Source organism: Gymnodraco acuticeps, unplaced genomic scaffold, assembly GCF_902827175.1.
Source record: "Gymnodraco acuticeps unplaced genomic scaffold, fGymAcu1.1, whole genome shotgun sequence".
NCBI classification, from domain to species: Eukaryota; Metazoa; Chordata; class Actinopteri; order Perciformes; family Bathydraconidae; genus Gymnodraco; species Gymnodraco acuticeps.
The window spans coordinates 987,023-999,135 of record NW_022990295.1 but is presented as its reverse complement, the minus strand read 5'-3'; the positions used below and the strand labels follow the sequence as shown (position 1 = coordinate 999,135).

At 39.7% G+C, this 12,113-nt stretch overlaps 2 protein-coding genes across 2 annotated transcripts; both read left to right on the top strand.

The window, feature by feature from the left end:
• Window positions 1-427: 427 nt before the first annotated feature.
• marcksl1a (MARCKS-like 1a) lies at window positions 428-3,332 on the top strand. Its single transcript, XM_034222443.1, has 2 exons — window positions 428-741; window positions 1,952-3,332. Exons 1-2 carry the CDS (start codon window positions 655-657, stop codon window positions 2,489-2,491), a joined length of 627 nt encoding a protein of 208 aa, XP_034078334.1. The 5' UTR covers window positions 428-654; the 3' UTR covers window positions 2,492-3,332.
• Window positions 3,333-7,564: 4,232 nt separating this feature from the next.
• Window positions 7,565-11,315, top strand: adi1 (acireductone dioxygenase 1). The gene is made up of 4 exons (XM_034222482.1): window positions 7,565-7,802; window positions 8,671-8,790; window positions 9,083-9,262; window positions 10,110-11,315. Exons 1-4 carry the CDS (start codon window positions 7,680-7,682, stop codon window positions 10,224-10,226), a joined length of 540 nt encoding a protein of 179 aa, XP_034078373.1. The 5' UTR covers window positions 7,565-7,679; the 3' UTR covers window positions 10,227-11,315.
• Window positions 11,316-12,113: the final 798 nt, after the last annotated feature.

The window sequence follows — 12,113 nt, the reverse complement described above, 5'->3', positions numbered from 1 at the left end:
TATAGAATAATTGTAATGTAAATGTAAGGTATTGTTTTCCCATTATGGTGTCAATAAAACACTGTTATACATCATGATAACGAGATGGTACATCTCAAGGGGGGGTTTATCCCAATAAATAAAATGTCTATATGTATTCTTCTCTATCATTATGAAGCTTAATCTGAGTAAATTGCCTGTGACCTGTAGGAGTTCAGGTTCTGGCAACAAGTGGGGATCAAGCAAATGAACAACGCTAAAAAATATTGCAGACGTGAAACAGTGGAAAAAGTCTTGATGAACATCCAGCTGAGCAGAAGACTGTTGCAGTGACACAGGGCGAAGGAAGCCCATCCCCCGGCTGCACATTGGACAGAGCTCGGCTGCCACGCCCATGGGAGGAGACTCCGGTCGATTTTGAGGCGCGGTTGAAATACTCACAGCCTCATCACTCACCGACATCCTTTAATTTGAGCTCAGCCGCCGTGGGGTCCACACAGACTGAAGGAGGATCTTCTCGTTTCCAAATCTACACAGCGAGAAGGAGATCTGGTCGGATTTTTCACTTCATTGGCAAGATCTTACCCATCCTACTGCTGGATCTTTAAATCTCAAAAACTTCGAGGTTTTTCTTTTTCGATTTTCTTTTTTGTTCAAAACATCTAAAGGAGAAAAATGGGAGCCCAGTTGTCCAAGGGTGGAGTAGCTGCTGAGGGGAAAGCCGTCGTCGCCGACCCTGCTGCTGCCAAAGCCAACGGCCAGGTGAGTAAAGCAGGCCTGACAAGCCGAGCATCAGTGGGGAGCCACATGGCACCCAACGCCCACCGGCAGCATGGGTGCCACGGCGGGGCTCTTGGTATCGATGGGTGCCGAGCTGTTGCTCTTTCAGACTTTGCACCGAGAGCGGAACCAGTCCTCTGTTAGCAAAGCGACTTTAGAGCAGAGTTTGAATTAACTACAACAGGTTGTCTGAACCCGGGGGACCTCCAGCAGAGAGCTACCGCCGGGAGGCTACGCTCGTGCCCGCTCAGCGCGCGCCAGACCAGCCTTTTGTTAATTTCGTCTGACGGTCTCAGGGGGGCCATTTACCCGCACATTTGATGCAGGGAAGGCAGGTTCGGGTCGAAATGTGTGTTCGGACCGTGTTCTCTCTCATGAGTTGACTGTAGCCGGGGAGGTAGTTGCTGTTCCCGTCGAACAAAAGAGCGAGTCGCTGAGAGGCTGAAAAATGCTCTCTGCTGGAGGGGCATTTTGCGGAGTTGCAACAAAGCACGAAGAGGTCTAACCCCATATTTGAAATATGTATGAGTTTGCTGTCAATTACATTCCGCTTGGTTAAACTCGGAGGGCAAAAATCCCCTATACGATCGATGAATTGCTGATTATTAGGAGAGTTAATCGAGTCGCTTATTTTAGTCTGACCCTAAATCAGAAGATGAATTATGGGATTGAAGAATACAAACGTTCATCTGTTGATGCTCCCGCTTTATAGACCCTCCCCTCATTATAAGTGCAGTAGATGAATTGAATATGACTCTTGGCTCTGACAGTGGCTTTGTCTGCGCTGCCTGTATAGTGGGCATATTGAGCTGCAGGCAGCTCGGATGAGAGCCGGTTTCATGGGGATTCCTTTGTTCCTCAACTGGCTGGCTGTGTTGACGTTCAGATGCAGCACTACTGCCCCCATGTGTCTGCTCGGAGTCATACAAACAGCTGTTGAATTCCCCACTCTCTAAACTACTGTCATGGCAAGCAGCTTTCCTCAAGTATAACACGGATTAACTATTGGAGTAAATGGGCTAATGCTAATCTGTCATATGCCAGATCTCTTTAGATTTATTTTTGAATGTTTTACAGTTGACCAGTTTATCCATCTGTATGTTTTGGAGATTTTCCATCCCCAGGGGCAATGTGTTGGTTTGACCCAGTTTGATTATGTGAACCTACAACTAATGAGACTTTTTCTTTGCAGGAGAACGGCCATGTTAAAACCAACGGCGATGTGTCAGCCAAACCCGGCGAGGAAGTGGCTGCCGCTGAAGGAACTGGAACAGCCGAGCCAGCCAAGGAGGGAGAAAATGGCACCGGGGACACCATCGAACCCGCTCCTGCCGCCGAGGGTGAGGTCGCCAAAGCAGAAGGTGATGCCGCCAAGGAGTGCAAGAAGAAGAAGAAGTTCTCCCTGAAGAACTCCTTCAAATTCAAGGGTATCTCGCTGAAGAAGACCAAGAAGGGCAGCGAGGAGGCCAAGGAGGAGGTGGCCTCCCCCACGACCGAGGAGAAGCCAGAGGAGAACGGCCACGCAGCCAAGGAAACCAAAGAGGAGACGCCGGCTGCCGAGGCCAAAGAGGAGGAGGTCGCCGGCCCCGCTGCTGAGGCTGCACCCGAGGGAGAGGCCAAGGCTGCAGAGGAGGCCCCCACCACAGAGGCTGCCCCCGCCGAGGAGGCCGCCGCTGCCCCCGCCGAGGACACGACACCTGCAGCCTCTGAGGGCGAGGCCAAGGCAGAGTGACTGTGCCCCGCCACAGCACCTGAACTGATTTTCCAAGATTAAAGTATATAAATATATATATGAGAGACTTGTGCCACGTTCTTAAAGTTATAAACAAAACTAGAAGAGAAGACAAAGGATATATCACGTTTGCTGATTCAACCACCAGTTCACTGCCTTTTTATTAGTTCTTCGACAGACGGAATCTCACCGGGCCCTCTCATGATGAAAGCGTCGGCGTGTGTCGCCCCCTCATGGTACACACAGGGACAGGCGTGTGGCAAAGGTAATGGATTGGATGTGGAGCGAATCAGGAATACTGACTTATTTTCCCAATTCATGGAGAAGCATCCTTTTTAACAGCGTGGCAGCCCTATAACATTTTGTTTTTCTTTCTCATCTTTTTGGGATCTAAAAAATTGTCACTGTTGCGGATCGAGGCAGACCATCTCCTTCACTCGAAATGACTGTTATATGGACACATAAACCTTTCAAAAGATCTCATTAACTTTTAGAATTCTACATTCCTTTGTTTTAGCCCCAAATTTCAAGTATTTTGTCATGTATAGAAAAGTAAAAACCGAGGAAGGGGAGATGGAAAAAGAGCAATGTCTTTGTTCGTGCTTTTTGATTATTTTTCTGGCTAAAACCACATTCAAGCTTCTTGAGCATTGCAGTGTTCACATTTCAGAGTTTATGATGTTGGGGTTGTGTACAAAATGTGAGCTTTTTATCTGCAAACTGTCTCTGTAAATATGTTTTGGCCAATATTTTTGGTTCTCTTTTTATTTTGCTATCGTTTGAGGATGTTAATGGTTTTATTGTAACTTTTAATAAGGGTAAATAAATGTTCGATCCCCTCTGTCTGTGTCTCGCCTTGTGATTCCCACCTCAGGACACACTGAAGAAGCTGCGTCATACTATTTGTAAAGTAGCCTTTCATTACATCACACAAATACAAAACCGGTTGTATGAATAAATGAGGGATTTTAAAAAGCCTTGGATGAAAATAAATTTGAATACACCAGTGTGTAATACACATTAATTGGATTAAATGAGAAGTATAAACAAGCTTTATATAGTTAATTTGGCTAGATTATGAAAATTAAAATGTAGCTTCTTAGGAAAGGAACACAAAGAATAGTGAGGAAAAAGTACAGTAAACATAAGTTGCATAGGCCTGAGTCATACTTATCCTACATTTAAGGTCTCGCCTGCACCAATTTTGTTTATTACTCTGACATATAAATGATTACGATGGCTACACATTTTTGCAAATGAATATACACATACATTTTCACAAGAGCCTCTTAACAGAATGAAAAATAAACCTCTGATCCAAACAACGGATTTGCGGGCGCACAGCTGCAGGCCCTGAAAAAACTGAACCATTGCCTTTAATTACATTTATGTCAACAACTTTCACATTACTGTATTAGGCTAGTTGAGGGCAATCATTAAGTTGAACCAACATTTGTTTTAATGATCCCTTGTGTTATGTTCACATTTCGCAACCTTTGGTAATGTTCGGGTCAAATTGACCCGGGACATATTTCAGGGTTTAAAAAAATACAGAACTAAATTCAACATGCACAATTCCTTATATATATTGTCTTTAACTCATTCCCCAACAATATAAATGAAATATATGATTAGTTTTTGAAAATACTCTTTGCTAGATCAAATTTAAGAATGGAATTGTCCATCGTTTTTTGTGATAAAAATGTAATTTATGTATAAAAAAAAAATACACTGTAATAAAAACTAAGTTTACATTTTGCTCATGCTTTTCTAGGACAAATGTAAATGAAACATTTTTTCATTAATGTTTATTATTTTTAATCTGTCATATAGTAATCAAAGCCCTGAAGGAAATAAAGCAATTTAGCAGCAATTGGAACACAAGAACCACATCCAAAAGTATTTATAAATATAGAGAGAATGAAACATCCATATAGATTACATAGAACAGATATAAACACAAAGCAAATAAAAACAATTAACAGTCACTATTCATAAAATACAGTATATCCGAAAAACATATTGATGAAGTGACGCTGCAGAACATCATGTGAGTCAATGGGCAAGTCTGTTTAGGAAACACATGATGTGCAGAACTTCTTCGTGTGTATAGCACAGATGTACTTGTTGCAGTTGCTGCATGTAGTCTGTGTCTTGGAGTCCTTTGAGGGTCCACAGACCTCACAGCTGGCTGTGGGGGTCTTCCAGAAGCTGGCTCTGAGTCAAGTTCATCTTCCAATTTGCTGTCAAATTCTGAGTTTACCTCCACATCTTCAGAAATGTCTTCCTGTCCCACTTCACCGTGTTCCTCTAATGCATTTCACTCACTCTCATCCATTATTAGCTCCAAGGCTCTGAGCAGAATATCTTTTGGCCATTTTGCTGGTAGATCATTGTAGTTCTGCACTACACTGTTACTACACTGAGGTTATGTCTCTGTTTAGTCCCTCCTCCGGCATGCAGGTGCGAGGGGGGACAGTGCGAGCAAATGTAAAATGTTTATACATTTCTGGAAGATCTAAAACGTTTATAATGTTCTAGGATAGTTTTGTGTACACACTACAAAGAGTAAAGATCAAGGGAAAACAGGATCAAACAGCTTCTCTATGCATACAATTGTGTGTGTGTGTGTGTGTGTGTGTGTGTGTGTGTGTGTGTGTGTGTGTGTGTGTGTGTGTGTGTGTGTGTGTGTGTGTGTGTGTGTGTGTGTGTGTGTGTGTGTGTGTGTGTGTGTGTGTGTGTGTGTGTGTCTTTAGTTTGTGTGTTTCTGTGTGTTTTTCTCTGTCTCTCTGTCCTGGTATTGTATCCGGGTCAGATTGACCCGAACCCCTTATGAAGGACATAAATGCGGGTGGGCATTTTTTCATAAGTGGAAAAAAATAAAAACAATTCCACATGTCCTTCACAATAAATAAGCCCCGGCCATTGAGTTTCAGGTTGAACGAAAATATCCTTATATTTTTTTGTATTCATTGAAAATGGAAATCGGGTCAATTTGACCCGAACACCACACAAATTTAAAGGACCCATGACATGGCCATTTCTACTGATCATAGTTCCACTGTTGAGGTCTACTAGAATAGATTTATATTGTGCAATTTTCCAAACTCACATTGGTTTCTCATTCAGCATCTCTGTATAGTATGTGTATTCACTCTCTGTCCTACACGGCTTGTTGGAGCTCCTGCCCCCCCCTCCCTGGGAGCCCACTGCTCTGATTGGTCAGCTCGCCCACTCTGTTCTGATGAGTCCACCACGTTACAGCGGAACATCAGTGATTATGTGTTACAATGGCGTTTGTTAGCTACCAGAAAATGACACCAGTAAGGACAAACAGATGAGAATGCTGCGTGGGGTCTGGGTGATAAAAAGCTATCCCCAAAGGGGACGGGTAATAACCGGAAAAGCATGTCATGGGACCTTTAATATTATTGCTTTCAACTAACTTAATACATTTATGTGAAATGTGTTGACATAATACATTTAATTAAGGTCAACGTTTCAGTTTTTTCAGTGTAAATCTAGCACGGCATGAATAGAGTTAATAGGATTTCTTCCTTAATTAATTATGGCAACACTCTATCTGACCTGTGGTAATCAGATGCTTAAATAATTAAATATGAGATGCTTAAAATAGCTCATGATATTTGTCGGTCTATGGCTCCCTGTGGTGCCAGAAATAGAATGGTATGTAATTATTTGCTTTATAGTAAGCACATTAGCCAAACTTAGCTTGTTGTGTGCTAAGTATTAGCAGGGCTTAGGTGTTTTATTGAGCTGTAGAAGCAGGTTTTGGTATAAATAACAGTCTTGCAACACATAAAGGTGAGTGTGTCAATGTCTATCATAATTTAAAGTGGGCTGAAATAAGGTTGACACCTGTAAATATTATAATAAAATCTACTTTATGTTGAATTATTTATGTTTTTTGTGTGCTTTTTCGTCGTTAGTAAGACAACATGGCATTATTTATTTAACACGGTTAAATAACTTGTTAAATGACATGACTACAATATGATATGGTATTGTATGTCAATACAATACCATATTGTAGTCATGTCATATTGAATTCAGTGGATTTGTCTTAAGATCAGTTTTAAATAAATAATGCCATTGTATTGACATGAAATAGATAATGCCATTGTATTGACATACAATACCATGATTTAAAAAAACGATTTAGGTAATATTTGTTTCATATTTGTTTATTTTATGGCATAGCCTACTATACTATAAAGCTGTTGTATTTTTAAACACCATGCAATTTGTTATGACATACTATAGCACAACTTTTTTTGCAAACTATATTAGTACTTTTAATGGCATTTATAATATTTATATTTCATTTTGGCATAGTATATGATAGTATAAGTATATATAAGATATTTTCAAATTTGTATTAAATGACACTTTTTCTTTAAATGTTCACCACATAATGAAATATTAAGTAATATTGATATTTTTGAATTATTTTTACTCTAAGACTTACAGAGTTGTAGTTTTTCACAATGAACACATGAGAGCAGTAACTACTCACTCTGGTCCCACTTCACCAGACTAACGCCTCTGGTAGCAAACTAATCAAATTAAATGACCATGTGTGTTTGTAATTTGGCTACCCCAAAGTTAATTGTATCATAACTTTAGAGTTATCATGCACATTAGCATACCTGTTTGCATGCCTCCTCATCACCAAACCCACTGATTAAGTAATGCTAACATTAAAGCAGCATGTGTCATTGTGTGTGTGTGTGTGTGTGTGTGTGTGTGTGTGTGTGTGTTTGTATACCAAAAACAAAAACATTTAAAAGAATGAATAATACAATTACAACTAACGTTGGTGAAGCTGCAGTCTGACACACAGTACAGGGAAATTAGACAGGGGTTGGTCAATTATAATACAGATATGATAGAAAATAGTGTGTCAATCTTAAATTGCCTTTCTTCCTTTCTTCCTCTCTCTTTATTTATTTATTTCTTACTCTGATTTTTCTTTCTTTCTTGACAGTCACAGTTTTCAGAAAAGATAAAGCCATAACTCACATCACATTCCGATACAGTAGGTGGCGCTATCTGACTTTTAGTGTGATTTAGACCCGCCAGTTAGTCCCACGAAGAAGAAGAGGAGTTGTGTGTGTGTTTTCTGCAGAAGTCCAGCATTAATAAGGTGCCAGTGTTAATCTCCAGCATGGGTTTAGTAGCCTGGTTCATGGACAGCTCTGAGGAGGACCAGAGGAAGCCTCATAAACTGACCCCGGACCAGCCCGTCTCTCTGGAAGAACTACGGCAGCTCGGGGTGTTTCACTGGAAGGTACGTGAACGTTACAGCCTGTCAGCTCAGCTGCTGCCTTCAGGTTCCAACGTTCCAACATAACAGTGAACAGATTAAGTTAAACAAGTACAACTGATTTGACGCCGAGTTGAATCCCTAACAGAATGTCTGTGAACAGTTATTCAGGTTACAAAAAGATTGTGTTTTTCAGCGACTTCCTAGGGACAAAAAACGATATTGTTGTTGTAGTTATTAAACTATTGAGTTCATACCATAGACTGTATATTCATACCAGTAAGCTATGAGCGTTTGGGACAACAAGCATAACAAAAATAAAGAGATGTTTTGTTTTTGCATTTCGAGAGGGATGCCTACATGTCGAGAATAAATATGAACAACTATAGTGATTATACATTCAAAGTTAAACCATCACAAGAATAAAGTCAAACTGTTGAGAATATAATTGAAATGTTAAGAAGGAAAACGAAAAAAATAAGTCGAAATGAGGAGAATAAAGTTATATTCAGGTTTTAATGCAATTTCGAGAATAAAGTAGAAATGTGGAAAATGTATTACTGTTAATTAATTCATGTTAATAAATGAATCTACTACAAATCCTACTAGATCCCCCCAGATTTAGATTCTTTATAGATATTATAACCAGTGGCCAAGCATTAGAATCTGTCATGTGGTAAAAAAAAAACACAGAAATTAGTTGTTCTTTTCAAGTTACTGCAGTTTATTTCATACTGCTAGCCAGCCCCATTCATTATTCTAACGAATCTATTACCATTACATAAGACTCCCAGACTGCTAGCATGGGATTTGCTGTTGTGATGTGTAACAAATGATAAATGATTTTGGTTACAATTGTTTACTGATCAAAGCTGTTGTCTTTTTCTTGCAGCTGAATGCTGATATCTACGAAACAGACCCAGAGCTGGAGAAGATCCGTAAAGACCAGGGCTATTCCTATATGGACATAATCTCCATTCACAAGGACATACTTCCTAACTATGAGGAAAAGGTAACAAAGCATTGTAATATCTGTGTATTTTAAACCAGACGCTTTCCTCTAATAATGAAACTGTTAAATAGTCAGAAAGGACTCTTCATTTGAACTAGATTGAAGTTAAATGTCTGCACTGCATTAGAAGATTTTATGACCTGTGGAAATTAGTACAATGCTCTACAGTGGTTTATGACATTTAAATGACCATTGTTCTCAGTCAGTGGTGACGGCTATAACACATTAGGACAGCTAGTACTTGAACTGTCTCGAAATTCAGGCCTATCTCTCTCTTTATGTCTGCGCTCAGCTGAAGAGGTTCTTCGAGGAGCACCTGCACCTGGATGATGAGATCCGCTACATCCTGGACGGCCAGGCCTACTTCGACGTCAGGGACCAGGAGGAGCGGTGGATCCGGATCGCCATGAGAAAAGGAGACCTGATCACCCTGCCGGCCGGCATCTACCACCGCTTCACCTTGGATGAGACTGTACGTATCCTACATAAATGTTATGGACAAGTATTACCATTGCAAGTAGTTACCTGCATTTTGCTTATATTAGGAGCTGTAGATGAGCTAGAATTTCAATAAGGCCTGTGGAGAAATGAAATAATACATTTGAAAAGATTAAGAGTACAGAGAATATCGATAGCCATCCACCTGGTGTGTTTCAAACAGCATTATACAAACAAAAGTTAGCAAACAGCATTTATATTACCAAACATATGAAATGTGTCATTATTAATGCATTTCATTTACCAATATTCTACATGCATTTCTCTTTTGTCTAAGTGTGGCGACTATGGGATGTGTTAGTACTATCAGAGTTGTAATAACTGTTGCAAATGGCATGTGAAGCTTTGTTTTTATTTATTTCCCACATACAGGAAGTTCACGTTGAGATTAACTGTGTCCGTTTTTTTTCTTTTAGGGTGTTGGTTTCTAATCCTGAATTCCTTTTTTAAACTGCAAAAAAAGGAATACATTACCCGCAAAATTACCATTTGTTTATCACCCGGTGTTACCTTGAATTCTTGAAGAAAACACATTTTATCATCACATAGCCCGATGGTGAATGAAGGAACCTGGAACAGAGAAAACAATACAGAGAACAATAGAAAACTGCATCACATTGTCTGTCCATACATTCTAACAGCTTGTAGAGTATAGTAGAAATGTCATTTCTTATGTATGCTTACTACTTCCCAAACACATGCATTTTCAGCTACTATTACCTCACTGTTAACTAACACTACATTTAGAGCCTAACCCTCTTTCTAACATGGGGAGGCAGAGCTGTCCTTCTGACTGACCTGCTCTCTGTTTGTCTCTACAGAACTACACCAAAGCCATGAGGCTGTTTGTGGGGGAGCCGGTGTGGAAAGCGTATAACCGGCCCGCTGATGACTCTGACATCCGCAAGAAGTATGTGACATCTCTGCAGGGATGCTGAGAGGGGACTGTGCCATTCATCGAAACGTGGATCAAATATGAACACTGCTGCCACCAGAATCAGGGCCTTTATTGTGATTCTGTAGAGTTTACAGTTAGAATGTTAAATGGACTGTATTTATATAGCGCTTTATCCAGTCTTTAAGACCTCAAAGCGCTTTACATACATGTCTTTCACCCATTCACACAGAGCAGTGTATGTTACTCTAGGACCTAACATGCATACACATTCACACACCGTTGGCCATGCCATCGGGAGCAACTCAGGGTTAAGTATCTTGCCCAAGGATACATCGACATGTTGACTGCATGGGCTGGGATCGAACCCACAACCTTCTGGTTGAAAGACGACCGCACTCCCTCGCAGCCACAGTCGCCCTATTAAGAATCATACTGTGGATGATTTAAGATCTCCTCTAGCCAAAATCATGCACCAAGATGCTTCCTAGATTTAGAAAATCGTGGATGTGGGTTTTCTCTTTCCAGTGAATCCTTCTACTTTTTGTTAGTAGTTATGATTCTGCAGATGAAACGCATGATTAGATCGTAATGTGTTTTATATTCTGTGTACTGACATACACTACCCAACCACAAAGAATGCACCCACAGGTTCCTCCATCTTACTCTATTTACATTTTGGTTTACATGACTACATCTAGATTTACATCTAGCTAAAAAGCTATAGCTTTGCTAAACTGTGAAATGTTATCCTAGCTTAAATTGATTATTGTCAAAGCAACCACAAAAGTTGGATTAGCATCATAGTAAGCAGCTACATTAAAATGGAATGACTGACAATAACTTATGTAACATAAATCAACATACTTTATGTAACATTTCAAAGGGGTCATTCGTCACTTATTTAGGGTGAAATACTTGTTTTAGCACAGGACAATCTCGAGTGCCTTGTAATCTCAGAGAAGCATGTTGAAATATTCCACTAATCTGCATTATTTACTGATTTTATATTCAAACCTTTAAATAAGAATTTAGATGTCACTTGAGGTTCTTCTCCGCACCAATGGAGTGGTTTCTGACAGATTTATATACATTTTTGTTGTATGGATAATAAAGCTGCTGCTATTTTCAATATGTGCTTTGTTTCTTTATGATCTGACGAGACAAATTGATTTTAAAATACGTTTTTTATTTCAGATAAAACACAATTTAATATACATAAATATGATCAACACAATATGTAAACAGTGATAGTTAAATATCCATCAGGATAAATCAATAAAAGATTTAACAAGACAATCATTTTTATATAAATCACAGAAGAAGGAAAAAAAAATCTGATATGTACACATTTTGATTCTTAATATGTTACAGTTGAGTGAACAGGATGGGATGCAATCAGAAGGGCTTATCTATGTTCTGAGTTAATAAAGCTGGCAGCTGAAATGGAGTGGTGTTGGACTGTTAATCCAGCAGTACAGGTGTCTGATGGGGAGGAAGCTTTGGACCTCTGTGGTACTTTATTAGTCTTTAAGCATACTGAAGCTCAGGATAATGCCCGTGTCAGGACTCACATTATGAGTCTGCAGCTCCCTTAAAACCACTGCCGATCTGTAGTGCAATGTTCATCTGAGGTCTCGCTTCCAATCTCACAACGCTTAATGCTCATAATTCCTCAGTGTCCAGAAAATATTTGATAGAAATGTTGAGGAACATTTTAACATTTTGAGAAATACTTAAGTACTTACTATATGTAGAGGAGAATAACTATACCACATGCTAGCTATGACGCTAGCAGCCTGTTAGCTTAGCTTGTTAGCTTAAATTAGCACAAAGAAAGCAATTAGGGGAAAATGGCTAGCCTATAAAATGTTTTTGTTTTTTTCTCGAGTGACATTACAAGGTTAGCTTAATAAATATTAACATTGCT

Excerpts from the sequence above, each read along its gene's own strand:
- marcksl1a (XM_034222443.1), top strand. The coding sequence starts at position 655 with ATGGGAGCCCAGTTGTCCAAGGGTGGAGTAGCTGCTGAGGGGAAAGCC. Across the intron at positions 742-1,951 it reads CTGCCAAAGCCAACGGCCAG|GAGAACGGCCATGTTAAAAC; the intron begins GTGAGTAAAGCA and ends TTTTCTTTGCAG.
- adi1 (XM_034222482.1), top strand. The coding sequence starts at position 7,680 with ATGGGTTTAGTAGCCTGGTTCATGGACAGCTCTGAGGAGGACCAGAGG. Across the intron at positions 8,791-9,082 it reads TTCCTAACTATGAGGAAAAG|CTGAAGAGGTTCTTCGAGGA; the intron begins GTAACAAAGCAT and ends GTCTGCGCTCAG. Across the intron at positions 9,263-10,109 it reads GCTTCACCTTGGATGAGACT|AACTACACCAAAGCCATGAG; the intron begins GTACGTATCCTA and ends TTGTCTCTACAG.